General features: G+C 45.1%; 1 protein-coding gene across 4 annotated transcripts; it reads left to right on the top strand.

Annotated features, from left to right (window-relative positions):
- The first annotated feature begins 933 nt into the window (after nucleotides 1–933).
- SOCS7 (suppressor of cytokine signaling 7) lies at nucleotides 934–25,628 on the top strand. Of its 4 annotated transcripts, XM_010960565.3 has the most exons (10): nucleotides 935–2,126; nucleotides 8,693–8,757; nucleotides 11,092–11,196; nucleotides 11,637–11,738; nucleotides 12,601–12,731; nucleotides 13,231–13,399; nucleotides 15,659–15,787; nucleotides 21,226–21,361; nucleotides 21,778–21,931; nucleotides 25,292–25,628. In XM_010960565.3, the coding sequence occupies exons 1-9, from the start codon at nucleotides 1,150–1,152 to the stop codon at nucleotides 21,899–21,901; spliced, it is 1,938 nt and encodes a 645-aa protein (XP_010958867.2). In that variant the 5' UTR covers nucleotides 935–1,149; the 3' UTR covers nucleotides 21,902–21,931; nucleotides 25,292–25,628. The 4 variants fall into 4 exon arrangements, with proteins under 4 accessions (XP_074199051.1, XP_010958867.2, XP_074199053.1 ...); XM_074342950.1 differs by lacking the exon at nucleotides 25,292–25,628 and having other exon boundaries at nucleotides 934–2,126; nucleotides 21,778–23,426; XM_074342951.1 differs by lacking the exon at nucleotides 11,637–11,738 and having other exon boundaries at nucleotides 936–2,126.
- The last annotated feature ends 884 nt before the right edge of the window (nucleotides 25,629–26,512 follow it).

Genomic DNA, 26,512 nt, shown 5'->3' with positions numbered 1-26,512 from the left:
TGATTTTTTGCTCTGTTGATTACCTAGATTTAAGAAAGTGATGGAGAAAACGTTAATAATTCAGATTTAAAATTAATGTGTTATGTCTATAGCCATTACATTGTGTATAGCACAAATGTTGAGGAAATATTCTCTCAGTATTTGGAAACTGTTATCCGATTTAGCAAAGAAGTTGCTCCCATAACTGACTGTTAAGATGTCTTTGTGTTTTCACTTTCTTCTTACATTGACACAGAAGGACATCAACCAATATTCACCTTGCAATTACATTTCCCAGTTAACTTAAACTACAGGTTGGCTACCCATACAGGAGTTTGGCAAAAAACAGTGAAAGCATTCTGTGAAAATCAATTGGTTATAAGGAATTTGCAATTTTACATTATTATTTGTAAATTCTGTGCTACACATCCTTTACATCAGTACAATTTATGATAAACTTATGTATATATATACGTATATATATATGTGCGTACAGTCCCCTTTCTACCCAACAGTCGTCTGTTTAACATTTAACAGCACAACACTGGGTCTAGAACATGTTATCCACGTATCATTCCATAAATATTCCCTGGATGCCAAGATAGGGTACAGTTAGTCAATGAAGAAACGACTCGGTCAAGATCACACATCACAAGCAGCATAGGAGGGACCAGAGCCAGAGGTACTGTACTCCCAAGGCCAGCAGCTGTCTCCCAGGACTAGACCAGGCTTTGCAGGGCCACTCCCCCTCACCGTGGCAGAGGGGGAAGGGGGTTGTCTTCGACCTGAGCGCCCGGGAAGTGAAAAATCAAGGTCCCAGCAGGGTACCAAGCACCAGGCAAGAAGCAGCTCACCGCCAATAGCGTCCCAGGCTGCGCGCAACGTCACGCTCTGTAGAGGCCGGCCCGAGCACGCCCCGGGAAGGGGGCGTGGCCACCATCTCCAGGAAGTGACGCCATCCGGGGGCGGTGCTCGGCGGCGGCAGCGGCGGCGCGCGGCCTGGGCTCGCGCTGGGCTCCGCGCGTCCCCCGCCCCCTCTATGAGGCAGAGGCCGCGGCGGCCGTTAGCGCTGTTGCTCCGGGGGCCGCGGCGGGCGGGGCTCTGGCGGGGCCCGGCCTAGTCCCCACCCCAGCCCGGCTCCCAGCCGCCCGCCCTCCCTCCCTCTCCCCGATGCAGGGGGCCGAGCTCCGGGATGGCGAGGCGGCGGCGGCGGCCGCTTCGTACCGCGTCCTGAGCCGCCTGCTCGGTTACGGAGAGGCGGCCCCCGAGCCAGGCCCGCCGCCGCCGCCGCCGCCGCCCCCGGGCCATGGCCCGGCGCCGCCACCCTTCCTCGCGCGGCCCGGCCCGCGGGGCTCCCGGCCGCCGCAGCTGATGGTGTTCCGCAACGTGGGTCCGCCGCCAGAGGAGGAGGACGCGGAGGCGGCCCCGGAGCCGGGACCCTCGGAACTGCTGTGTCCCCGGCACCGCTGTGCCCTGGACCCCAAGGCCCTGTCGCCGGGGTTGGCGCTCGAGCGGACCTGGGGCCCGGCGGCTGGACTGGAGGCGCAGTTGGCGGCTCTGGGGCTCGGGCAGCCGGCAGGGCCGGGGGTCAAGACGGTCGGCGGGGGTTGCTGCCCGTGCCCGTGCCCCCCGCAGCCTCCCCCTCCGCAGCCCGTGCCGCCTGCTGCCACCCCGCAGGCCGGGGAGGACCCCACAGAAACGAGCGACGCGCTGCTGGTCCTGGAGGGCTTGGAGTCGGAGGCCGAGAGCCTGGAGACTAACAGCTGCTCGGAAGAGGAGCTCAGCAGCCCGGGCCGTGGGGGAGGAGGAGGCGGCCGGCTTCTGCTGCAGCCCCCAGGCCCTGAATTACCCCCGGTGCCCTTCCCGATGCAGGACTTGGTCCCTCCAGGGCGCTCGAGTAGAGGGGAGCAGCAACAGCAACCTCCCCCGCCCCCTCCTCCTCCTGGGCCCCTCCAGCCGCTCGCGGGCCCTTCTCGGAAGGGCTCGCTCAAAATCCGCCTCAGTCGCCTCTTTCGCACGAAGAGCTGCAACGGTGGCTCCGGCGGCGGTGATGGGGCCGGCAAGAGGCCTTCTGGAGAGCTGGCTGCTTCAGCTGCGAGCCTGACAGACATGGGAGGCTCTACGGGCCGGGAGCTGGACTCGGGGAGGTGAGACCGGCTGTGGGGCGGTGGGGCTGGCTGGCAAACTTCCTTTTTTTGTTTCATTTCCCTTTTTTTTCCCCTACTGCTAACACGATCCTGACAGTTCTTAAGATATAGCCTTCATAAGGAGAAACAGAGACTTGGGACTAAAGATGGTGACTTCGCCCTTTAGGCCAGAGCTAATTGTGGGAGCAGCCTTTGCTCTAAAAATCCAGTCCCCCTTGCCCCCTGCTCCGTGATACTTCTTAGCTGGTTAGCATCTCTCTAGTTGGGAGGTGATTTGAAACCATACCTTCATACCCCAACCCTGGCTCAGGTTTTAAAGTTTTTCCAAGTAGTTTGTCTCCTGTTACCCCTGGCAGGGAGCTTGCTGAAAATGTGTGGCCTTTAGGCAAAAAGTTGATGCTGCATTTTTGCTTATTCTTTCTGTGTATCAACACCTCACCCCCTTCACACTAACGCATACAAATGATGTGACAGACTTGTGCAGTATGCCAGCAGTCAATTGGGCATCTCTATTCAGTTTTAATGTTTTCTTAGTTGGTCTCTTACATATACTTGTTATCTCAAGACTGTGTACTGACCACTGTGAAAGTAGAAAAAAGCTTTGCTCTCAAGCCCATATGAGAATTGCGAGGTATGGACATGTGAGCTGTAGGCCATATGATGAAAATACCAAACTTAGCCATTGAGTTTTTCCCTGCATCTCTGAAGGGTGGACTGCTCTCTGACATCCAGTGTTAGATCTGTATATCAGTTTAGAAAGCTGTCAAGTTTTGTGTCAGTGAAATGAAACCTCCCTTGTGGTACCATCGTGGTTTGTGCTGTTGAATGGGTTCTTAGAACCATTGGAGTTGGTTTTGGTGTAGTTCATGTGATGGATTCTTGAGACACACTGATGGATAGCCACAACCCAAGGCTGAAGAACAGGTAGACAAATAAATTGAGAACTTTACTGTGCACCAGAATCACATGGGGAGCTTTGGGAAAAGACCAGAGGACCCAAGAATATGAATTTTTGAAAAGCTCCCCTGTTGATCCAGAGATGTGGCCTGGATGGGGAACCATTCATCCATGAACTTTTCTTTTCAAGGGAACTTATACTCCAAGAGGAAAGTGTGGGGTCCCATTGACTTTGTTGCCTTTTCTGAACAGCTGTGCCAGGGGCTCATCCTGGGGATCACCAAACCCAGATTCCCTAAAAAAATCAGTAGGTTGATGCATGTTGCCCCTTCAGGTAGGTGCATGTTTCTGCATTTGCCTCCCAATGAACTCATGCTGGGAGCTCAGGTCTGGAAAAGTGTGTGGCTGCTGAAACAGCTTATTTGTGGTAGGCTCTGCATTTCGATGCTCCACTTACCAGTGTAGATGAAATTTTCATCAGTTGGGGGAGGGCAGGATTGAAGCTGTGGGTAATGACATAGGATAGATGACTAATTTTCTTGTGGTTTGTCTACCTTTGTTGCGTATTGACCAGGACTTGGTCTAAGATTTCGGAGACACCAAATAAGAGGTGTGGCGTGAAATTAGCTGCTACATCTAATAGATTAGGAAGAGGAAGAGGCGAATAACATTGTATGGTTTTTTGCCTTTGGAAGCAGAATTTAATGGTCATTGGCTGCTCTGTCACCAACCCTCACACTAAGCACAATACAGATTTCTGCTGCAGAGCAAATTGGGCTGTAGCTCTGCAAAGAAGCTTAGTTCAGGGCACTGGAGAATTACATTTTTTGGTCCAAGAGCTTTTTCTGATGATTTGGAGAAGAGCTAGGTACTCATGTATGAACGTTTGCTTGACTGCTGTTAAGAGGCAGCATGTTGTACAGAGAATGTGAACATCTAGGTTGCTTTTGGGCTCCAACACCAGCTGTAGGGTGCAGACCAATTTTGTCTTCTTCATGCTTCCCCCCTTTTTTTCAGTCTGTAAAATGGGAGTGCTTCCGGTCTTGTTCCTGTCCTTACGAATAGAGAATGAAGACAAGAGAAATTGAGATGGAATATTTTGTGCTTTTGGAGAAGTAATGAGATTGAACTGGTGATTTTTTTTTTTAAATGCTTAGGATTTGGTGCTGTTAGATTTGCTTGTTAGCTTTCCCACACCTTACTATGTGCCAGTCTTGCTGGCAGCCTCGCAGCTGTGAGAATCTTGGGAAGTCTGGCCGGGGTAGTTGTGATTGCTATGAATCTGCACCTCCTTACTAAGTCTGCCCTATTGGGAGGAAGGCTAAGTTTGGGTTTTTAGCTTGTTCTCTTATTTTGATTGGTAGGACCTGGAAGCCATGAGAAATGTCTGTCTTTTGCCAGAAGGTATATGCCTGCCTTCTTATTGTTGGTTGGAGTTAATTACCAGTCTCTGCAGTCTTTGCTGTATAATTTTGGGCTTTTACAATAACCTCTGGGCATGATTCTCTTTGCTCTTCTCAGCATCTGCCTTTCCCACAGCTATCACTAGAAAATCCCTCCTTCAGTCATTTTTATAAGGCTTAACAGTTTCCATATTTTAACATTAAGCAAAACTAGTTTATTTCAGATGCGTTAGAGTCTGCTAAGTTGACCTTCCTGGTTATACTGAGTCTCAGAGAACTCTTTTGAAGTGAAGGAAGAAATAGGCCCACCAGCTAATCAGGTTTCTGTTCTGGAGAACTGGGCGAGACCATGTAACACACATATGTTGGAATTCAAAGAGCTGGGCTTGATGCCTATGGGCTTCAGTGTTATATAGAACTGCTATTTCAGGAAAACCAGTGAAGTTCCCTTGTCTGTTTCACATATGCTGAGCTGATTGTCTTCCTTTGTATTTGGTGAGAAATCACATTTGATCTGACTTTTTGGAATCATCACATAATACGTACTTGGTTGGAAATGGGTACCTTGTTTGTTTCTCAAGGTTTGCTTTTTTCCTACTTAACAGTTGAGGCTATTACTGGCAGTCTTCATAGTTGTGAGGTGGAAAAATGGAGAACAGTTCTGTAGTGGTTTCCTATCTGTTTGTTTGGGGAAGAAGATCCAATTCTGGAAAGAGAGGCAGGCTGCCTTGGCATCAGTTTGGGGCCCTGCTGTCGTGGACAGACCTGGCAGATACGAGAAACCCTTTTTTTCTTGGGTCTTCACGTCTAAGGGGGTCTTTTTGAGAAAGAGCAGGACATGCTGAGAGCGAAATGATTTTATGGTATGGGGAGGACTTTATGACTTTATGTTTGTATTTTGGGTCCATGCTTCGTTGATCTTTTTGACTATTTTTCCATAAAGTGGTTGTGGTTGGCAGCTTTCTTTTGGGATGAGCAGCCTGGCTTCAGAAATCTCTGTCTGTTTGAGTCTTGTGTCTTTTACTCTGTAACATTTTGCCCACTAACATAATTTCTAAGGTTAGACCTTGGGCTGTGCCTCTGGGCTTTTCCCTGGAAGTTCGCTCCATAGGTTCTTTAGTTGGTTTACGATGGAGTTTTGGATCTGACCTTGTTGCACAGATGTCTGTGTATTGGAACTAAAAATGAACACATGGTTTTTGTGCCTGTAGCACATGAACAGACACTGGCTTATGATATGTTGGAAATGGCACAGGCTGGCTGACTTGGCAATGTGTGCTTTAGCAGGGCAGAGGTAAATTGTGGCTGCAAAACCTGATATTTGGACCTCCTACTTTAGAAGTTAGAAAAGGACATGTGTAAATCTTAGGACACCGTAAAGGAGATTAATGGACGAGAGAGAGAGCATTACTATTTCATTGTTTATATTTTAGGTTTCAAGGTATTTGAAAAGTGGCCAATGGATATATCAATGTGTTGTCAGCCTGTCTAGTCTAATGCTTTTAACTCCTTTTATCCCGCAGATCTGTTGCTGAACAATTAATTTGCAGAGTGGAAGTGGATAGAGGCCTCCTCTCTCTTTGTTACTTGCAGCGCAAGCAATGCATAGCTGACACAAAGGACTGTTAGCCTTAAAGATGGCCTTTGCATAAGGTCTTCTGCTGCCTCTGTCCTGTTCTGCTACCTGAGGCATAGCCCACAAAGTCCTACCCCACCCCACCCCTCAGGCCCTTCTGCTGCTGATGCAAGTGGCCTACTGGCAGAGTTACAGTGACTTAACTTTGTACTCTAATGCTTGTCAGGGTGATCTGGGGAGGAATAAAATGACATGGGAATGTAGTATAGAAGGGTTAGTTAAAAATGTTATCCAGAGCTGTATCTTTCGTGTTGCTCTCCAAAAAACAGCACATCCAGCTTAGAATGATTATCATTTAAAATGTTTCATATATTTATATATGGAGATATATAAAGTGTATGTACTCTAATAATGAAATGTATACGTAGGTATCCATCTCTAAACTTAACAAATAGAATGGTACCTTTGAAGACCCCTGTGTGTTACCTCCTGATTACATCTCCCCTCCCCCATGTAACCACTATCCTCAATTTTTTGTTAATCATTCCCTTGCTTTGTTTTTTTATAGTTGTCTAGATTGGTCTTTTTATGAATGACTGCCATTAGAATGCTCTCAGGATCCTTGAGACAGAAACTGCTTTGGATTTTTAGTTATACAATGTCTCCCCAAAGAGTGAGGGAAGCACTCATATTTATTGTTAGCCTTTCAGCCTCTTAGACCTTCTATCTCTCTAAGCTTCCAGCTCTGAGACCCCCTTATTTGCCAGAAGAAGCCATTCCAGGGCTCTTAAATGGCTCTGCCTGGGTTTAGAGTCAGATGTATTTCTTTTTCTAGATTCTGGAAGCTATGATTTTCTCCTTCAGAATGCTGGGGATGGGGAGAAGATGAGCTGGAGCGAGAAGGCCTCCGCAGGATGTGTGCATTTGGGTACTGCTGTTCTTCAGTGCTTGGCACTGAGGAGGCTCGTCCTCAGCATGGGCAGATGGCAGAGTAATGCAGCTTCCTTTGAAAAGAGGCAAACGGCCAAATGGCTGAGGTGTGAACCCTTTGAAAGGCCAGTGCTTTAGGTTTCTGCTTGCTGAGTTTAATGTTGTACCCACAAGTTATCGAATAAAAATCAGCTTGGAATCTCTTCAGTCTTAAAGCTCATGTCCAGTGAAATTAACTTTCCATTCCAGCCCTCTGGAGTGTTGGGACTAAGCTGCAGACGGCCATGAGTGACTTTTATAAATAGACTGTGTGTGCTTGTGTCTTGTTCTGATGCAGCCCCTCTCCTGTGTGTGCTGTGGGTGGGGCGTTCACGGTGGGCACCATCATTAGACTTCTCAAGTCGCAGCATGGAGGCGGCTGCAGAGGAAGTGTGATAGGTCAGGAGAGGGAATCCAGCATCTCGGCTATTTCTGAGGAAGGTCTTCACAGTATGGTTGTGAAATTCTGTTTGAAGTGAGTTCTGAGAAGCACAGACTTCTTTTTTAAAACATAAACACATAAAGATCTTCCAAAATTAAATAATTTTAAATAGGATTTCATTTTGGATTTTCTTTGCTTCTGCCCCCGTCTACTGGTGCAGCTGAAGTTTTATTTAGTCCTTTGGGTGAAAGTACTTTTGGAAAGTGAACCGGCTACAAGGTGTAGAGTCAGGCACTTAATTTGGTGGTGGAATTTTTTTTGTTTGATTCATTGAGATATAATTTATATACCACCTAAAATACACCTTTTTCAGTTGTTCAGTTCTATTAATTTTGACAAATGTATTTAGTCATCATAACCTCTAGTGCAGTCAAGGTATAGCATATTTTCATCACCTCCACAAGTTCTTTCCCTTGTAGTCAATTCAGTCATCCTGAGGTGAGTTTTTTGGGCTTAGCACGTTTCTAACCAGAAGGTCTTCGTCAGAGTCTTTTGGATTTCTTTCATTTCGCACTGAAAAGCCAGTTGAAATTGATGCAAAGTGAAGTTACTTCTGGTGTATCTTTTCACAGGATGTCTGGGTTTCCCAGCTGGTTTAGGGGAGCAGCATCAAGGAGAGGTCACGGGGCGAGCACTATGACTGGCAGCTCAGAGAGGGGAAGGTGCCACCTTCTTTGGGTGCGAGACAGTGCCCCTAACTGGAAGGGGCCCCCTTGTTAGCTGATGGCTTTGACCCATGGCTTGGGGACATTTGTGCAGAAATCCGAGGTCTTACTAGTTGCAAATTGCAGGTGCATCCTGTAGTGCTGCTCTCAAGTCCCAGAATTGTGCCTGGTTCACGGCCTCCTGCTCCTAAGGGTGGGCGCAGAGGGAAAGCTGTTGCCCTGAGATGGCACCTGTTCAGGTCAAGAACCTTTTTCTTGGCTCCCATATGAAAATCAACTCTGCATCTGACTTCCTCCCTCTAGAAATGGACATGCTAATTACCACTCAAGGTGTTTAATTTTTTCAATGTGCTGGGTATGGGAAGATCTAAAGGGCTTTCTTATTGCTTGGTAGGCTGGTGAATTCTGTAGCCAAATCTATTTAAGGGATTGCCTTAATGATTTCATTCTCCCCCTTTAAATTTTAGGCTTTATTACAAAAGTGTGGCTGACAATGACTAGGGTTTGCTTTGTTTTTCGGTGCATCTGGAATTGAGTGTTGCGGTGATTTAAATGCATGTGTATTCATTCCCCGCCTCATTCTCTCTGTGTGCTTTCTCACCCCTCCCCCCCAGGAAACCCAGGTTGACAAGAACTCAAAGTGCCTTTTCTCCAGTCTCCTTCAGCCCCCTGTTCACAGGTAAGGGTGATCTCTTTCTTTTTCTTCTGACATCTGAAAGCAGGAGTGTTCTAAGACCTGTCAGTAAACACCTGCAGATGCATCACAGAGGGAGCTTCAGGCATGTCTGCAGTTTTCTTCATTCCGTGCCCGCTGGGTTTGGGGTGAGGCTATTTTCGTGGTGTGGAATGTGTTCCTGACTTTGGATGCTTTATAGTTTGAGGTAGAGACTGCTTGCTGATAATTAGTGACCCTGGCAGTTATGCAGTGCTTTAGTTCAGGGCCATCACGTATAAATTAAAAGTAGGAATTACAAATTTATAGGCTCATAATGCATAAAGGACTCTCTAGAAGTCATGCAATTTCTGTCCCAGCTTCCCAGGGAGTGGGAGTTCATGGATTATCTAATAAATACGATCCATGATGATCTGGTCTATTTTTAAAGACTTTGAGCAAGGGGGATCACATGAACTCTTGTCCTACCCATTTTAGGGGCAGGCAGTTCTTGCAGCTGTTAGAGTTCTTCATTGTATCTAATTTAAGACGCCTCTTGCAGCAGGGAACCCAGTTGCTAAAGTAGGAAAGCCTCAGACATTTTTTTGCCTTCTCCTTTAAAGGGGAGCTATTTCTGAGAGGAGACCTTTTGTTATGTGAGTCAGGTGTGAAGCTCCTGCTGGAATGAGCTGTGGAGAAGGAGGTTTGGAGTGCACAGCCTCAAGTCCCAGAAACAGTGCTCCTTGCTGGTCATGGCTGAGAAGCCTTTAAACCAAATCCCAATTTTAAACTCTTTTGGATATTGTGTCCCTCAAAAAGATGACTGCAAGAATTATGATCTGGGAATGGATGTTTCCAGGAAAATGTTAAGCAGGCTAGTGGGAACCCCCCATTACTGGGTAGACTGCTGTGAGCTGTCAGAACAAATAGGCACAAATGGAGAAAGAGGTCCTCTGTTCTTACCCCAAGCAAAGAATTAAAGGATCTTATCCTGTAGCAGAATGTCTTTCTAGTTAGTAGTTGTTTCCTTTTTAAAGTAATGAAAACCACATTTGTAGTTTCAGGTTCGGTATTCTTGTTTCAAAGAGCCTTAGCTCTCTTAAATTATATCCTTTAAGTGCTGTGCTACCTGCAATCTAGACCTCTCTGACCCTCTGGGACACACAGTTGCCTGGGCTCATTGCATTGCTCTGGGCAGTTAGGCCCTCAGTTATTAAGCTGTGTAATGAGTTCCTAGAACTCCCCCTGATGACTTTTGGAAGAGCTTTTCTGCTTATCTTAATTAATATTCAAGGCCTTTGCTAAAAATGTATTAGATTCTGAAAGCCGAGCTCCTGGCCTTTTAGAGATATTTGTTACCTTGTTTTCTTAACTGAGAAATCTTAAAATTCTAGCTGAGGGGCTAATTCAGCTTCCTAAACAAGAAAAGGGTGTTGGAAATAACATCCTAAGGGCTAAATTAGAGAAATCCCAGGTTCTGACTTGTGGATCAGACCTACCAAAACAAACCAATTTTTGAATATGAACCTTTTGTTGATAAAATACCCTTCACTCTGGTGATTCAAATTTGAGAAAGGGTAGATGGGGTTGGGTGGCAAGAAGAACTGTATATGTCAGAGGATAGAACTGCATGACATGCTGGGAAGAGAAACCACATGCCACCCCCCACTGAGTTCCTGTTGTGACTAGGCTTACCTGACTTTTGGCTGACTGTGGAAGTAGTTCATTATTAGGGTTGTAAATAGGCTTTTCAGCCTTTGTAGCCTCAGTTATTAGGAATTAGTTGATATATGAAATAGTTCTCTTATGCGTGAATATTCTGGAAAATCTAGATGTGGAAAGCCATTTAGAAAGAAATTGGGGCTAACGTTGGCACCTTTAAGCATTCAGCTAAGCAGTTCTTACATTTTTCTGGCACTTGCTTTCCATGTCCGTTTGGGCTTGTAACAAACTGCTTGCCCTGCTCCCCGAGGCAGAAATTGGTATACAAGTCTGTAAAAATAAATGTGGGTTCCATTTGAATAAAGAAGACTTCTTGTTCAAGGTTATATCCTCAGTGGCAGAGCCAACATTAGTTGGCTTTTCCAGTCAATCCCATGTTTTTGTTCTAAAGATCCTTGATCTTTAGCAAGGTAAAGGAGCAATAGAGTTTAAAATTGACCTCAGAATTTCAAATTGACTTCCCAGGTGTTCGGACTGGTGCCTGGGCTGGGGGGCTGGGGGGTACTCCAGCCGTGGGAGCATTAGATTTGAGCTTTCTGAGAGCTGTGGACCTCTAGCTTCCCTTGCTTGCCCTCTGCTTCCCCGCCTTGGCTTTGGGCAAGGTGCTTCTGTAACATGCTCGCTCCATGAATCTCTCAGGTGAAACAGTGTCACTTGTGGATGTGGACATCTCTCAGCGGGGCATGACCTCTCCACACCCTCCAACTCCCCCTCCTCCTCCACGAAGAAGCCTCAGCCTCCTAGGTACAGTCTCCTCCCCTCTCTGCCTTCTTACCCTGGTGGGAGGGTGAACTCTCTGGACTTGCTGTTCTTTGCCAGGAGCCAAACAAGCTCCTGGGTTTCTAATGCTGACCCACTTATTTCCTGTCCCTTTCTGAGCACCCCTGTCATCTCCTGAAACTTACCTGCATACATAACATTTCCTGTCCATATGTTGACCAGATCTGTATTTATCTTGCCCTGAATCTACTGCTGGTGGGCAGCTTTAGGAATATGCTTACTTGCCTACTTTCGAGCAGAGGAAACCAGATTAAGATGATTGTTGCCCTCTGTGCAAAAAGACCGGGTGAAAGTCAGGCCATCTTGCCTCAGCAGGCAGCCTGATCCTTCTCATCTCCACTACCTTCACCCTGCTCGTTCTGCGCTCATATTTCTGAACCTCTTGCTTTTGTTCTCTCTTCTAGATGATATCAGTGGGACGCTGCCTACATCTGTCCTTGTGGCTCCGATGGGGTCTTCCCTGCAGTCTTTCCCCCTACCTCCGCCTCCTCCACCCCATGCCCCAGGTTAGCTTAGTTTAGCAGCAAGACTTGAAGCATTGGGAGTACAAAGTGAGAAACTTTTGAAGGATGGGAGAAATCTATTTATGGAAATAACAGTACTTATGAGAAAGCTTAAATTTTATCCCTTTGGCAGGACCAGAACTCTTGGAAATGAGGCCAAGAACTGGTTTTTTTAACCCTTTTTTTTTTTATGGAGGTGAATCTGATTTTTGTTAGAGATAACAGACCATTGGAATTCTTGTCTCTTTACTGCTGAGACTGTTTTGCAGTCCTTGAGTAGATATCACTTAGGAAACTGCCTTAGTTTCAGCAGAGTGAGGTTTAATGTGTTGCTGGTTTTCAGAGTCCTGTGGTTTTTCTAAGCTTTTAGTATTTATTGCAGCCTTGTAAATAAGTACCAAGCATTTAGCCCATACCTGCTTTGCCAGCCTCCAGTACCCAAGGAATAAAACGAATGAAATCGACATTCTTTTCTACTTGCCTGGCAAAATCTACTTGCCAGTACTCTTCCTGGGCAAGTAAACAAGTCACTATTTCCAAGGCTGCTTTACCGGCACTTCACCTCGTGGTGGGAGAAGTTGGAATCGATCTAGGCTGGTGAAGGCCCCGAAGTAGTCACCTTAGTCAGGTTAGTGAGCAGCTCCCGACCCCTTTCCTGGGGTTAAACGCCCCCACCCATCCTTCACAGCTTACACAAGCCCACACAGCTTTTTGTCCCAGCCCATCCAGCTCTTTCCACTGCTTTGGCTTCCCCCCTTTGCAGCTTAGCTTCTAATGCCTTGCCCGTCTTCAGTTAGCATCTCTGTTTTGGAGGGAGGGTCTGCTTGAGGTTGGGAACAATAACCACCACTCTCTTGCCCTGCAGATGCATTTCCCCGGATTGCTCCCATCCGAGCAGCTGAATCCCTGCACAGCCAGCCCCCACAACACCTCCAGTGTCCCCTCTACCGGCCCGACTCGAGCAGCTTTGCAGCCAGCCTTCGAGAGTTGGAGAAGGTAGGTGGTACCCAAGGACTGGTGGTTTGCCTCCTCTCCCACTCTCCTAATTCTGTACCAGGCTCCCCTTTTATTATTTTTAGAGGAAGAGTGGTTTCCTTGCCTCTGTATTTACAGTGAGAAAGCAATATGTATGCTGCTATTATTAGTTCTATAAGAGATGTCATAAAATTGAGTCTGAAAAAAAATCTGAATGTGATGAAGAAAGTTTATGGAGAAGTGTTTACATAGTCTAAGCTGATGGTGATACATTAAGTGACCCAGGTACCCCTCCTTTTCTTTGCAGGGCCTTGGTAATGGAATTGTAGAGTTATTCTGCTGTTGTTTTACAGGGCTGAGAGTATGATGAGCCTGATGTTCATTGCTAATGGTTGAGACACCCTTAGTGGCTTTTACATTCTGAAATGTTTCAGAAATGAGGAGTTTTTGTGGTAAGATAAATTGTGCTGCAAACTTTGACATTTCTCTGTTAACTGCTTGACCGCTTCTTCTTTCATAGTGTGGTTGGTATTGGGGGCCGATGAATTGGGAAGATGCAGAGATGAAGCTGAAGGGCAAGCCCGATGGTTCTTTCCTGGTACGAGACAGCTCTGATCCTCGTTATATCCTGAGCCTCAGTTTCCGATCACAGGGTATCACCCACCACACTAGAATGGAGCACTACAGAGGTGAGAGGTGCTGGCATCTGAAGGAAGCCTTCTTCCCGCTTTGCCTTTCTCTACCTTTGCTATCTGACTGTTTCATTGGAAGGATTCATAGAAATGGAACTATGAATAGGGGGTGGAATCTCATAGACTCAGTTGAATGTTGATATGGCACTGGTTTCGATCACCAGAAGAAATATTGGCAGAGTGGGGAGGAGAGTAAGGGCTCTATTTAAAAGTATTCTTAGCATCTTGTCTCCTAAATAGGAGAGTCTGAACAAGACTGTTGAACAAAGCCAGTAAAACTCCCTTGGTAGAAGGAGGAAGTAACCTAGGACCATTAGACAAATTCTCCCAAGCTTTGGTTCATAATTAAACCTTACCATCTAGAGAGATTTACTGCTAAATCATATATACAAAGAAGACAATTTTGTGTTGATCCTGTGACTCGTCTGTTCTGGATGTCTTTGCCTGATAGTCACATCAGCTTTTCCTGTCAGGCAGCGTGGTGATGACAACTTCTTGTCAGCCCTGTAGTCTCGTAGGAAATAGTCATCAGAGCTCTGAGAGTTCTCAGGATCGACGTGCTTTAGACTGTCTGCCTTCCTCCCTGGCAGTACTTCCCGCTCTGTGGTCAGGTAGTGCTTAATGTTCTAGTCACGTCTGGAAGCTGACTTGTTCAGCACTGCTCTCTGGATTGACTTTGCATCGGGGCATTCTGTGACTTGTGATGGTCATTGGTGTAGGGCTGGGTAATTCATCCTGTGTCAAAATACCTGCGATATCTACAAATTTAAAAATTGTGAAGAACTCTGGAGTTTCAGGGACTTGCCCTTTCCATCCCTCATACTCTTCCCACAGGTGATCCACCTTGAATGGGCTGTAATAGTTACTGCATTTCAAGTAAGAGTGTTTCATGCTCTTCTCAGGAACCACCATGTCTTTCCTGCTCTCAGTCATGTTCTGCTGGATTTATTTGGTTTGCTTCTCTTATGAGGCAGGAAGTAGCTGTTTAGGTCAACATAGCTTTGTCTAAAGTTTCCTCTGCCCCCACCTCTCCCTTAGAGATGCATGAAAAGAAAGGAACTTCAGTCCAAAGACCTGAGAATTACTTAGCTACCTATTTTCCTGCTGTTCCTAAAAGCAAAAATCAAACAAAGTGGGGAGGGATATGGCTCAGGGGTAGAGCACATGCTTAGCATGTACAAGGTCCTTGGTTCAATCCCCAGTACCTCCATTAAAAAAGAAAAAGAAAAAATATTAATAAATTAAAAATGAAAAGCAAGTTAAAAAAAAGACAAAAAAAAAATCGAACAAACGAAAAACCCAAAATGCAAAACAAAGCATTTCAGAGTGAAGTGCTTTTATAAATCTACTAAAATGATAAATGACGAGGCCAGGGGAATGATGAATAAATGCTTGACCTCTAGGTTCCTGAGGTGAGATGACAGGAATGAGGGAGCTCTTTCAGATGGTTCTCCAGTTACTTTTTGTTCAAAGGGAACTTTCTTCCTTGAATAAATGGAATTTTTAATAGAAGCCTCTGGGCCTTTCAGTTGCTAGTTTGCAGTGGAACATTTGTCTTCATCTTTTTAAGTGATCCTGTAAGAGGAGCTAGGGAGACTCAAATCTGCAGTTCTCTTGAGTGATGAGTATCCCTTTTGTGACTCTCTTGGATTCAGCGCTTTAGTTGTTGGAGTTTTTTGTTGTTTTTTTAAGCCATGGGAGTTCAGATTCCCTTTTGCCTGTGGGATTCTAAAGTTTGGGGTGGGATCTTTGTAACATGTTGAGGCATGGGATTTTAGCAATTAAAGAAGAAAAGACTTAGAATTTAATTTTTTGTGCCTAACGCACATGAATGAGTGGGGCCCACAAAACTGCTTCTCCTATCTTTCCTTGGCTAGCCCAGGCATCCTTGAAGACTTAGATCTTCTTGAGGGGATGTCATTTAAATTCGCTTTTGCTATAGTAGTCTTTTCTTTATGGTTTGTGGTCTAAAGATTAGTGTTCATAGTCAACAAAATCTTTTTGTATCTTTTTTTCTGACATTAATTTATTATTTACTTGTTTAACAAAAACCTTGTAAGACCTAATGTCTTACTTAAAGACAACATCTTTCTTTCCATTAGTTGTGGAACAAGCAGGAACCCCCACCTTTGTCTGACTCAGCTTGACCACAAACTACCCTCCCAGAAGTGAGAATCATTAAAATGTTCAAGCCAGCTTCTCAGATCTTTTTGAAGGAAGTTTTGCATTTTTATCTCTCCTTACTTTCCATGGCAGGAACCTTCAGCCTGTGGTGTCATCCCAAATTTGAGGATCGCTGTCAGTCAGTGGTGGAGTTCATTAAGAGAGCCATCATGCACTCCAAGAATGGGAAGTTTCTCTATTTCTTGAGATCCAGGGTTCCAGGTAAGGCTATAGTTACATTAATTATTTAACGTACTTGGGTACGAGCCAGTATAGGATCTCCACCCCGACCCTACAAAAACCCCACACTTGAAGCTTTTTTTCCTGGCTCCTATAGCAACCACTCTTCCTGGAGCCTAGTGCTTAATCTCCTGCCCTTGTACGTTAATCCCTCAATATGTTGAGAAGGAATCTTTGCTTCTCTGACCACATGAATGAAAAAACTGATTCCGCCTCTGATGTTCAGGCATCATGTGAATGTTTAACATTCAGAGGTATCTCCTTGTCCCTGATTTGGGCATCTCACACTTACATATGAAACAGGGAGCTCTCGGGTCATTTCCATGGGAATAGGGAAAGTAAAAGAGTGTTCACTAGAAAGGCAGTGGTGAGTGTCAGGGAGGCTGAGTTTAGAAGCAGTCTGCTCTGGATTCTATCTATTTGTACTAAACTTACTATTGAAGAGTAGATATTTTTGTTGTCCTGTATCCCTGCCAGTGTTGAATACAGAGACTACTCTCCACTTGGGAGCACTGGGCAGTTCTCATCCTTGCTGGTGTGGTTATATAGTCTTCCTGCCCACTAAGTAGGAAGATATCTGTGCAATCTCTGTTGAAGGGTGGGGAATGGGGATGGTTTGGAGAAATCTGCTTTTATGGTGTTGGGAAAACTGAAGAATTTGTAAGATCAAAACAGAATTAAAATGGGGGAGGGTATAGCTCAGTGGTAGAGTGTCTGCTTAGCATGCATGAGGTCCTGAGTTCAATCCCCAGTACTTCCATTAAAAAATAAACCTAATTACCTCCCCCTACTAAATAAATAAATAAACAAACAATTAAAATGAGAACTTCATGCTTTTCCATTGAATCAAATTAAGATTCTTAAACAAACTGGATGCCAAGAAATTGCTCTAAAAAGAAGTTACTGGGGAGCCCCCAGAAGAACATCAGTAACAGGATTGAGCTGGGATATAGGAATGTGTTTTATAATCTTAGTGTTTTAAATAAGGCATGACAGTGTGTGAACTGTATTAATTCTCACTTATTTAGTATTTGCCTCAGTGCTGTCAACACAGTTGGGTCTCATGCAGTTGACTTGGTTAAAGGAAAAAGTTAGAATCCTTTCTTATAGGAATTGACTCTGCTTAGCAATTTTTAAAGTTTGTGGCTTTTGAGGAGTATTTATTTAACAAAGAAACACTCACTTTTTTTGAAACTCAGAATCAAAAATAAGTCACATCTCTACCCTCAGAGAGCTCATAGCTTCAAAAAGGGGACAGGTAGGAAGATAAAGGCAAGAGCACATGTTAAATTCAGTACAAAGCATGGCAGTGATTGACAAGGACGGGGTGGGCAATCAGCTCTGAGGGTGAACCAGGGAAGTCCTCTCAGAGGACTCTGGAGCATGTATCTACTTGTTGAGTATTGATAGACTTGTGGACTCTTGGACTCCTTAGGTATAGCTCATTTCATTCCACAAATATGCTCTGTCTTTAGAAATTTTAACTAAGATTCTTAACATTGTTAAGGGTTAGAGCTTGTAGTGATTGCTGCGTATCATGTGCTTATCATGTGCCAGGTACTTTGTCAGGTTCTTTATTTTAAATATGTCTTATTTCTTGCAACAACCCCATAGTTAGCTAATAGATTGGTCTATTTAAACAAACAAACAACAAAAAAAGACAAGACTATTTTTATTTTGCCAGTGAGGAAACTGAGGCCGAGGCTCAAAAGTAAAGCCACTTTTGGCTTTAAAGGTCACTCAGCTGATCAGTGCTGAAGCCAGGATTCAAACCAGGCCCAGCTAACTCCCGAATCTTGTACTTTATTTCCCAGCCTGTTACAGGGAAAAGTAGCGGTATGCAAATAGAAGATTCAGTTTGCTGGGATTTGTGGAAACATAAAGAAGACAGAATTGTGTTTATTAGTGGAGAGTGTCTTTGTAGGACCTGTGGGGAATGCTACAGGTAGAATACCTATTTGCACTTAAAATCATAATCAAGTTGAGGAGGCAAAGTGAATTAGTATTTGCCCCTAGACCGTAAGTGACCTCTCTTTGAAGGCTTGGGACAAAGAAGGCAAGGCCAAGTGTTCTCCTTTACCATTGCTGGCTTCCTTCCTTATCACAGAGGTCTAGGCATTCTGTGAGGCTGACTTTATTGGGGGAGAGGATTCTCGTGAGGAAGTAGTAGTCATTGGCATTTAGGTTCAGCTCTGTAAGCCTACATCAAGGATTTTAATTCAGTAAATTCTAAAAGGAGCCTTTTGGTTTAGACTTTGGGATGAATGCCTACCAGGGGCCCAGTATTATTTCATTTAGCCCTTATGAAATCCTTTGAAGGGATGTTAAAGCCCATCCCCCCACCTTTTCTTTTTTTTAATACAGATGAAGAAACTGATGTATAGTGAGTTGCAGAGTCAGGATGCAAAGTCAGGTTTTTCTGGCTCAAATCTAGAGCTGGATGCACTAGCAGGCACGTCCAGACTGGTGTAAAAGGATGCCAGGGATCATAGGAATTGTAAAGCTAGGACTAATGGGAAAGTTCTGGATGGTGGCAAATAAGGAGCAGAAAGGAATTAATTAGAGCAAATGGAATAATTAGCATCTAGGGGAGGAATCCTTAGTAAAAGTGATGGTGCCTGAGCTTGGTTTGCTTCTTTTCTTATGGCAATGTTGGATCATGGTCATGACAAATCTGAGATTGTTTGATTACATCTTAGTCTGGTCCATTTCACATTTGTAAACTAAACCCCTAAGACCAAGCAGCAGTCTCAAAAGGAGAGTGTGATTGGATTAGCACAAAATCTCTGATGCTCTGAGAGCTAGAACTCAAAGTGAATGTGTCCTCCTTAGCGAGGAGAATCGCCACCATTTGTGAAGTGCATGAAGAAAAAACACTTTTTGTTTTTTTAATCACATTTTGAATTGGACAACTCTAAGGAATTTGGTATCTTTCTCTTTTGTAACCATCATTAACACTATAATTACTTGTTCAATAATATGTCTTCTTATATTGTAGGGTTTTTCAATTCAGCCCTATTGACAGATATTTTGGACTGGATAATTCTGGTCTTCAGGGAACAGTTTAGTGTGGGAGAAGGACCTGGGTGTTTGGGTGCTCAGACCTGGAAGAGATGTGTCATCTTTAACCTGGCCCTTTTTAAGGGAAGAGAAAATAGTGAAGTGGCTGGAAGCTGGATTTGTGTCCAGGACCCCGGCATGAGGACCAGGGGAAAGTTCTTGTTGATCACTGTTCCACCTTGTCTTTCCCTTTTAGCTACATTGGTGTCCTGTGTTGGATTTATTTCCATTTCTGAACTCTGCTTTTAACACTGGATATGACAACTCCAGTCTTTTTATGTGTTTGAGAGCAAACAGTAAATGATCATGTTGACATAGCGAATATCAGAGAGTTAACAGGTTTCAAATAGCTATTTGTGAACTTAAGGCTAAAAGTAGCACAATTAAATAGGCAAGTTTATATGGTCATTAAAATTCAAGTAGGCAAACAATCAGATAATTGTATGCTACTTATTATCCTGACCTCTTTAAGCACAAGTCCTGTAATACTGTCTTTGGGAACAAATCATTAGATACGTAAATTACTTTTATTTCTGAAACGTCATGTTGAGTAGCAGTATTACAGCCAACCCCCAAAGCTTATTGTTTGTTACATTTAATTGACTAAAGACTATTTTTAAAACATATGAGAGAAAGGGTAAATTCAAAGAGTCCTTTGAACCCCAAATCATTGTAAGACCACTTGAGTTTAAATATATTCAAGAGAGAAATCCAGGTGTGAATTCTTTTTTTTCTTTTAAACGATGTGTGAGGAGAGGACCAACCAGTGGTGTGTGTGAGTGGAGGAGCGCTACAGTGCTTCAAAATACAGGCCTTAGGCTTGAAAGGATGGGAGTGAGAGGTGGGGACTGAGAGGCTGATCCTAAGTCAAGATGCTGTGGCTGTCCTGGACAGTGTCCCTGTCAGCCAGCGAGAGGGACAGAAGCTCTGGGAGGACTCCTGGAGAGCCCTTCTTTGAGGTTCCCTGGGTTAAACTCTTCCTCAGACAGAGCAGGTCTTCAAGGCAGGCCGGCTTTGTTGTGTGCCATAAGCAAATTCTCTAAGCCCAACAGGCCTCAGTTTCTTCATATGTGAAATGGGGATAATAGTGGTATCTGTCTCAGAGTACAGTTTGAAGACTAAATGAGTTAAATGATTTTAAGATAAGCTGGCTTGTTTAGTAACAGCATAATATGTATTTCATCTTTTTTTTAGAAAGTCAGTTGTTAACAACCGTGAAAAGGCTTTGGGAGGCAATCTGCAAGCCTTAATTTTTTTCATCTCACACTTTCAAACAAAATTTGAAAACCATTTGAAATTAAATTCCAAAAATAGTAGATATTTTATTTTCCAACAAGTTGTGTCTACAGAATTTCTTTTGATAGAACAATGGCTGAGAAAAGAATTCTTTCAAAGGTCTTGCAACTCATATTCTTTCTGAGAGCAGTTTGCTAGTTTACCTTCCATGGGCCCTTTGTTTATTGAAACTAGAATATTCTTTGAACCTGTTTCAGTGTCCTTGCCATTCTGGGTGTCTCCTTTTGTAGCGTTGACCCTTGTGGGGGTTGGAATTTCCAGCACAGAGCCTGCTGATACCATGATGAAACATAAGATTGTAGGGCTCCCACCGGGCCTGGCTGGCATCGTCAGCAGGCATTGTGCACTGAGTAGTGCTAATTCCAGCTTGCCCAACCTCCTGTAGTTGTTTTTCTTTTTAAAAGTATCCTCTTTTTTTTTCCTTTTTCTTTTTCCCCTTTCACTCAGTCTAAAATTTCAACATGCAAGAAGGGTGGTTGGTGGGAATGGAGGGTTGGGGAAGGCTAAGAGGTAGCTCAACTTGACTGTCCCAGCTTGAAGTAAATGGCAGGAGTGAGTGGCTTATAAACTTTGATCCCAGCTGTTGCCTTCAGCCTCTCCTTGGTGGGGACCCTTCTGAGCAGCCTTTGGGGACCTTTCTGAACAGTCTTCACCTTCAGGATACTCTAGATGTGCTAAACAAGTATGTCCCATCCCCAGTAGGGATGCCTTTGATTCCTGCCCTTCACTGAGGGCCTTGGGCCTGGGATTGGCTACTTGGCTGCAGGCAGTCTCTAGCTTGGCATTTTTCATTGAACCGTTCTGAAGAGCAGGACTGTCAGCTGTTAAGAGTGATGCCGGGGAGGTCCTCGGCAGGGGAGGATAGATTCCCTTGAGTAAGAAATATGGTATTGGTGCTTCTGCAGATGGAAATCAGCAGTCCTTTGTGGAGGGAGCTTTTGCACGGAACACATATATGAACTATAAAGAAGTCCCATTTCCCTTCCCTCGACTCTCTTTGTAAAGGAAATAATAGTTAGCTGCATTGTTTCCTTTGAATATTTCTCTCCATTTCATTCTTGAAGGACTGCCACCAACTCCAGTGCAGCTGCTGTACCCAGTGTCCCGATTCAGCAATGTCAAATCCCTCCAGCACCTTTGCCGATTCCGAATCCGACAGCTCGTCCGGATAGATCACATCCCGGATCTCCCACTGCCTAAGTACAATGGGGTCTTTAGGGTTGGGACAGGAGTGGAGGGTTAGTTAGAGCTGTTAGTGAGGCCTGCAAGCCGAGTGCACAGGCAGAGCCTGACAGTACTCACAGGTGTCCTCCCATTACGTGTCCTGTGTCTTAGCACCTGACTTAGAAATGTCAGATCGCAGCCAGGAATGAGGAAGGTGTGTGTGTCGGCTTCCCTTCTGCAGACTCTGTGAAGGGTAGAGTGGAGGTGGTAAAAGGGGAGGGAGACAGAACTGTAATAAGTGAGAAAGCAGGAAAGTCAGGGCAGCAGAGAGTCTTTGGTGTCTTCCCAACCATAGAGGGTTTGAAAAGAAGGGAGGGTTGAACAAAGGTGGGCTTTCTTCTATAATCTATGTAAATAACATCTTGTGTGTATCCCTCTTGTATTTTTCATAGGCCTCTGATTTCTTATATCCGAAAGTTCTACTACTATGATCCTCAGGAAGAGGTATACCTGTCTCTAAAGGAAGCTCAGCTCATTTCCAAACAGAAGCAACAGGGGTTGGAACCCTCCACGTAGCGAGGGGCCCCCTGCTGGTCACCACTGAGGGTATGTGCTCTCTGCCTCACCATCCAGCGTAGTCTCTTCCTGGGCAGTTATCATCATGCACTGGGCCTCGTCCCCCTGCCTCCCACCCCATGTGTATGCCCCTTATCCAGGCATCTGTCCAGAGAGTTGCCAGATCTGATCATGGAGTCCCAAGGGGACACATACCCCAACAGGGAGAAGGGCGGATAGACACGAGAGGCTTAAAGAGTACTTGCCAAGCAACATGCAAGCTAATCACTGAATATAGAGACACACAAGAGCAGCTAAATGTGCACCCTTCTCTCCTCTGGCTGATCACCCCAATATTGCACAAATAACATATAAAGCAGGAAACCAGGGAGAAAGGAAACTTCATCAAAGGGAACATGAAATGCCTTTGATTGCAGTAGGTGTGCACTTCAGTAAGAACTGCACTGTGTCCCACGGCTTGGACTATGAGGATGAGGAAAAACAACTCACTCTTGTTTGGAATTCCATCTGGGCCACTGAAAAGTGAATTGTTGAAAAGAAGAAATGAATTAACTAACGAATTCATTTATCTAAGAGGCTATTCTCCCATTGCTTCACTGAGTTCTCATTTATTTTCCCATAAAATATCTTGGAATACTGGTTTGTGCAGATGAATTCTAATTAGTCATCTTAAACTGCATTAATATGAACATTGAAAGGTAGAGGTGAGTAAGGAACAAAATTGGCAGAGTGGTGATTTTGGTAGTGTGATTACATGCAAGATCTCACATTCTAGTGATCTACTTTGGGAGGCAAAGATCACCCCCATCCCCATCTTTCCTCTTAGTATGGAGTGTCCTTCTTAAGCACTGAATACTTCTACTCCTCTTCTAACCTGCTCTGTTCTGCATAGGGGTGGCCCCATTCAAAACAAACCAAGGGGAAAAACCCCCAGGAGGGACAGCCTTGGAAGTGAAAAGGGAGCTTTAGTCTCCCCACATTCTCAGCTCTCTTCATAAGGGGAGAGAGTGGCAGCTAGGGTTTATGTTCCCTGGGGTTTTCTTGATGAAAACCCAGCTGTGTGTCTCCTCTTGGCTGTGGAAGTCTCTGATCCCTTTGCCATTGGAGGGAAACATGTGAGCTAGATTAATAAGGATTACCCAGGGGAGAAGGCATGAAGAAGAGAAATCAAGAAATAGTAACCCTGGTGGGGGAGGGTATAGCTCAAGTGGCAGAGCATGTGCTCGGCACCTAAGAGGTCCTGGGTTCAATCCCCAGTATCTCCTCTGAGTGGAAATCAATGAAGAAACCTGACTACCTCCCCCTCATAAAAAACAAACAACACAAGCCAAGAAATGGTAACTGGGAAGCTCTGAAGTTTTACTGTAAAGGATCCTTACAGTGTCTTTATCACGTCTTCAATTTCAAGCATACCTTGGTGATACTTGGGTTCAGTTTCAGACCACCACGTAAAAGCAAGTGTCGCCATAAAGCAAGTCACATGACTTTTTCGTTTTCCCAGAGCATTAAAGTTATATTTACACTGTACTGTAGTCTTATTAAGTGAGCTGTAGCATTATGTCTATAAAAACAATCTACATACCTTAATTTTAAAATATTTTATTGCTAAAAAATGCTAATCATCATCTGACAGTGCTTCGTTGCCACAAGCCTTCAGTCTGTAAAAACACAGTCTGTGCGAAGCGCAGTGCAGAGAAGTGAGTTGAATGAGGCACGCCCGTGTCTGCAGGTTGTGTGCCCTCTGAAGTGGGTGCTGAGACATCTGAGTGCTCTAATGCCTCGGGGGGTTTCTCTGCTCAGTGGCTTCACAGTGTTTGTGGTGGGGAACTAGGGAGGCCCCCCTCCCCGACTACTGTTGAGTCATTGGGACCCTTCAGTGAGAGCACCGCTTCTGTGGGTGCTGTGCCCTAGAAGGAGCCCCCGTGCACACAAGCACATTCAGAGAAAGGCTCAGGGTGGTGGAGGGCTCCACACTTCATCATGTGGCAAATAAATGTCATGGAGCAGAGAAGTTTTAGGGTGAGGGGATTGGTAGACAAAAGACAAAGTGTATTTAATAGGTTTTCCTAAGGAAGAGTGATTAAATTTATTCTTTGTGGGGAGCAGAACAAGGACTACAGTGGGTGAAAGTTACAAGCAGTTGGATTTCAGTCCAACTTTAGAAGAACATTTTTAACAGATCCAAGCATGGAATGGTTTTCCACAAGAGTTAATAATGAGTTCCCCCATTTGTTTATTCATTCAGCAGATATCTGTATATTAAGTAGCCAGTGTGATTTGGGAAGAGAGTACTGAGAAAGATAGTTAAAGGCCCTGTTCTCAGTGAGCTGCAGTTCTCCTAAGGAGAGACAGACAGCAACCTGTAAATTAGGGAATAGGCTAATTTCAGTTGACTGTACATGTTACAAGGAAAATAAAACTATGAAATTTAGTAGTTGGATACTACTCGAGTTTAAAGATCAGAGAAGGCTCTTGTTGAGGCAGTGACATTTCAGCTCAGATTTGAATGTCAAGGAGTTAACCGAGAGGATCTGGGAGTGGGCATTCTAGGCAAAGGGTCCTCTAAGTATAGCTATGGCCATGAGACAGGAAGGGGCACAATATGATCAGGTATAGGTTGGCGGGAGTCATTTGTCTTGGGGAGAGACAATCATGTATTGGCAAAGGATTGAACTGACCTCCTAGGGTCTCTTTTTGCTGTGACACTGGGATTATTGCCTGTGGCAAAGAATAAGCATTAGGCTGTACTGTTTCCTAGGGACCCTTTGAAAAAAGAGAAAGGCTTTTAAGTTGTGAAATTTGGTCATTATGATGTCTTGTTGGTGAGGCTGGTTTTATTTTCGGAGTTCTGAGTGGGCCACTTGGTCCGTGCATGCTGTTACCTGGGGAATTTCATGCCAGGCTGCTTGGAGTTAGGGGACAGGGTAACACCTGGAGCAGTGCGCATCTTAAACCAGAAAGTAGAAGCTGCACTAGGCTTTGTGATTATGTGTCAGCCCTCTCCAGGAGCCAGAAGCTGCAGGGCCTACAGCTATGTCTAGTCTGGCTCGCAGTGGTTACCCCAGGGGCTCAGTTCCTTTTTCAGTTCCTAGAGCAGCAGGTGGGCCTTAGAGAAGAAGTGGGGGGGCGGGGGTGGAAAATGAAGGGGAAAGAGAGAAGAGAGGCAGCATGACCTTTTTTTGGCGTCCAGGTTGTAGGCTGCTCTGGCCCCCTGGCAAGGCTGTTGCTACATCCCCAGCCAGCGGCAGTGTTTGTGGAAGCACCTGGCTCTCCAGGCTCCATTCTCCTTTTGAGCTGTACTTCTCTACCCTCCAGAGGCTAAGCCGCTCTTTTACTCCATTTTGATTCCGCTCCGTTGAGCCACTCTAATTTTCGCCCTTTTTCACCTAGGCATTTGGTTGCCAAGCTCCGGTTTTGAAGAACCAAATGAAGCTACCGTGAAAAGGGGAATGAGGAAAAACAGGGAGTAGGAAGGGTTGGGATCCTCTGTGCAAAGACTTTGGTTCCCCTCTCAGCCCTGGGGCTTGGAAGAAGCACACACCATACTCTCCGAGTGGGGCTCCACCTTGTCACAATCCAGCCCCGTGCTGTCCTGGAACTGGATGAGCTCCTTGGAAAACTGGAAGAAGTCTCAACACTGTTCCTTTTTCAGAAGTTCTGTTTTGGATATTTGCATTTCCCGGATTGGAAAACTCACCCTAAAGGCAGCTGGGGTTTATGCCCATTGGACTGGCTGCCCATTGGACTGGAAGTGGTGCCAAGGGTGAGCAGCTCCGAAGGAGGGGAGGGGAGGGGAGCGAGGGGAGGGGGTTGCCAGTGATGACCATTCCGCTGGGGCCAAAGGCAGAATTCGAGTCTTCACCATTGACCTTGAAGAAAGGAGGAGTCAGAAGTGCGGATCAAGTCGGGAGTTTCTGAGGGATGAGAATCTGCTTCTCTTTCAGCATGGGTAGCTTCAGTAGGAGCAAGAAAGAAAGGAGGGTGGGTCATCTGGAATGGAAAATTACTGGACAAAAGCTGGCAAATGGCCTCTGCTGGGGCAAGTAGTGATTCCTCATATCCTTTCATTTGAAGGTTTAAGAGCCTGATTTCAGAATCACCTCCCGTTGAAGCTGTGTTCATTTTGTTTTTCTGAATTCCTAAATTCTGTGACCTCAAGTTAGCCCCATTTGTCCTCTACCCTCAACCCATCCCCTCGAGATAAGTGTGCATTTCACTCTGGTCATGGTAACATCATTCCTATTGCTTCCGCCAGCTGTCAAGGTAATAGTTTTCCTCATCACCTGAGCAGTTCAGAGCCCCAGTCCCAGGCTGCTGAAGTTAATGGAGCGTGCTTCCAGATTCTTAATGGCAAATCGAACCCATGGCTTAGGAGTCAGTGTTACTTACCTCCGTGTGTCTGTCAGCCAGTGAGAGGGAACGTGGAGGAAGGTGAGAAAGGAAGCGCTTGTGCTCGTCTTCAAGAAAGCTCCCTGGTTTCTCAGCCTTACTGGAATGTCTTAGATCAGAAAGGAAGAGCATTACAGCTCATGTTTTTAGACTTCCCTGGTACAGGAGGTAGCAAGGGCTTTATTTTCCTGTGTTCCTCCTGGCAATCCATTTTCCTGAGTT

This window comes from Camelus bactrianus, chromosome 16 (genome assembly GCF_048773025.1).
Source record: "Camelus bactrianus isolate YW-2024 breed Bactrian camel chromosome 16, ASM4877302v1, whole genome shotgun sequence".
Taxonomy (NCBI): Eukaryota; Metazoa; Chordata; class Mammalia; order Artiodactyla; family Camelidae; genus Camelus; species Camelus bactrianus.
Note: the sequence above shows the minus strand (reverse complement) of the source record. Positions and strands in the feature narration are given on the sequence as shown.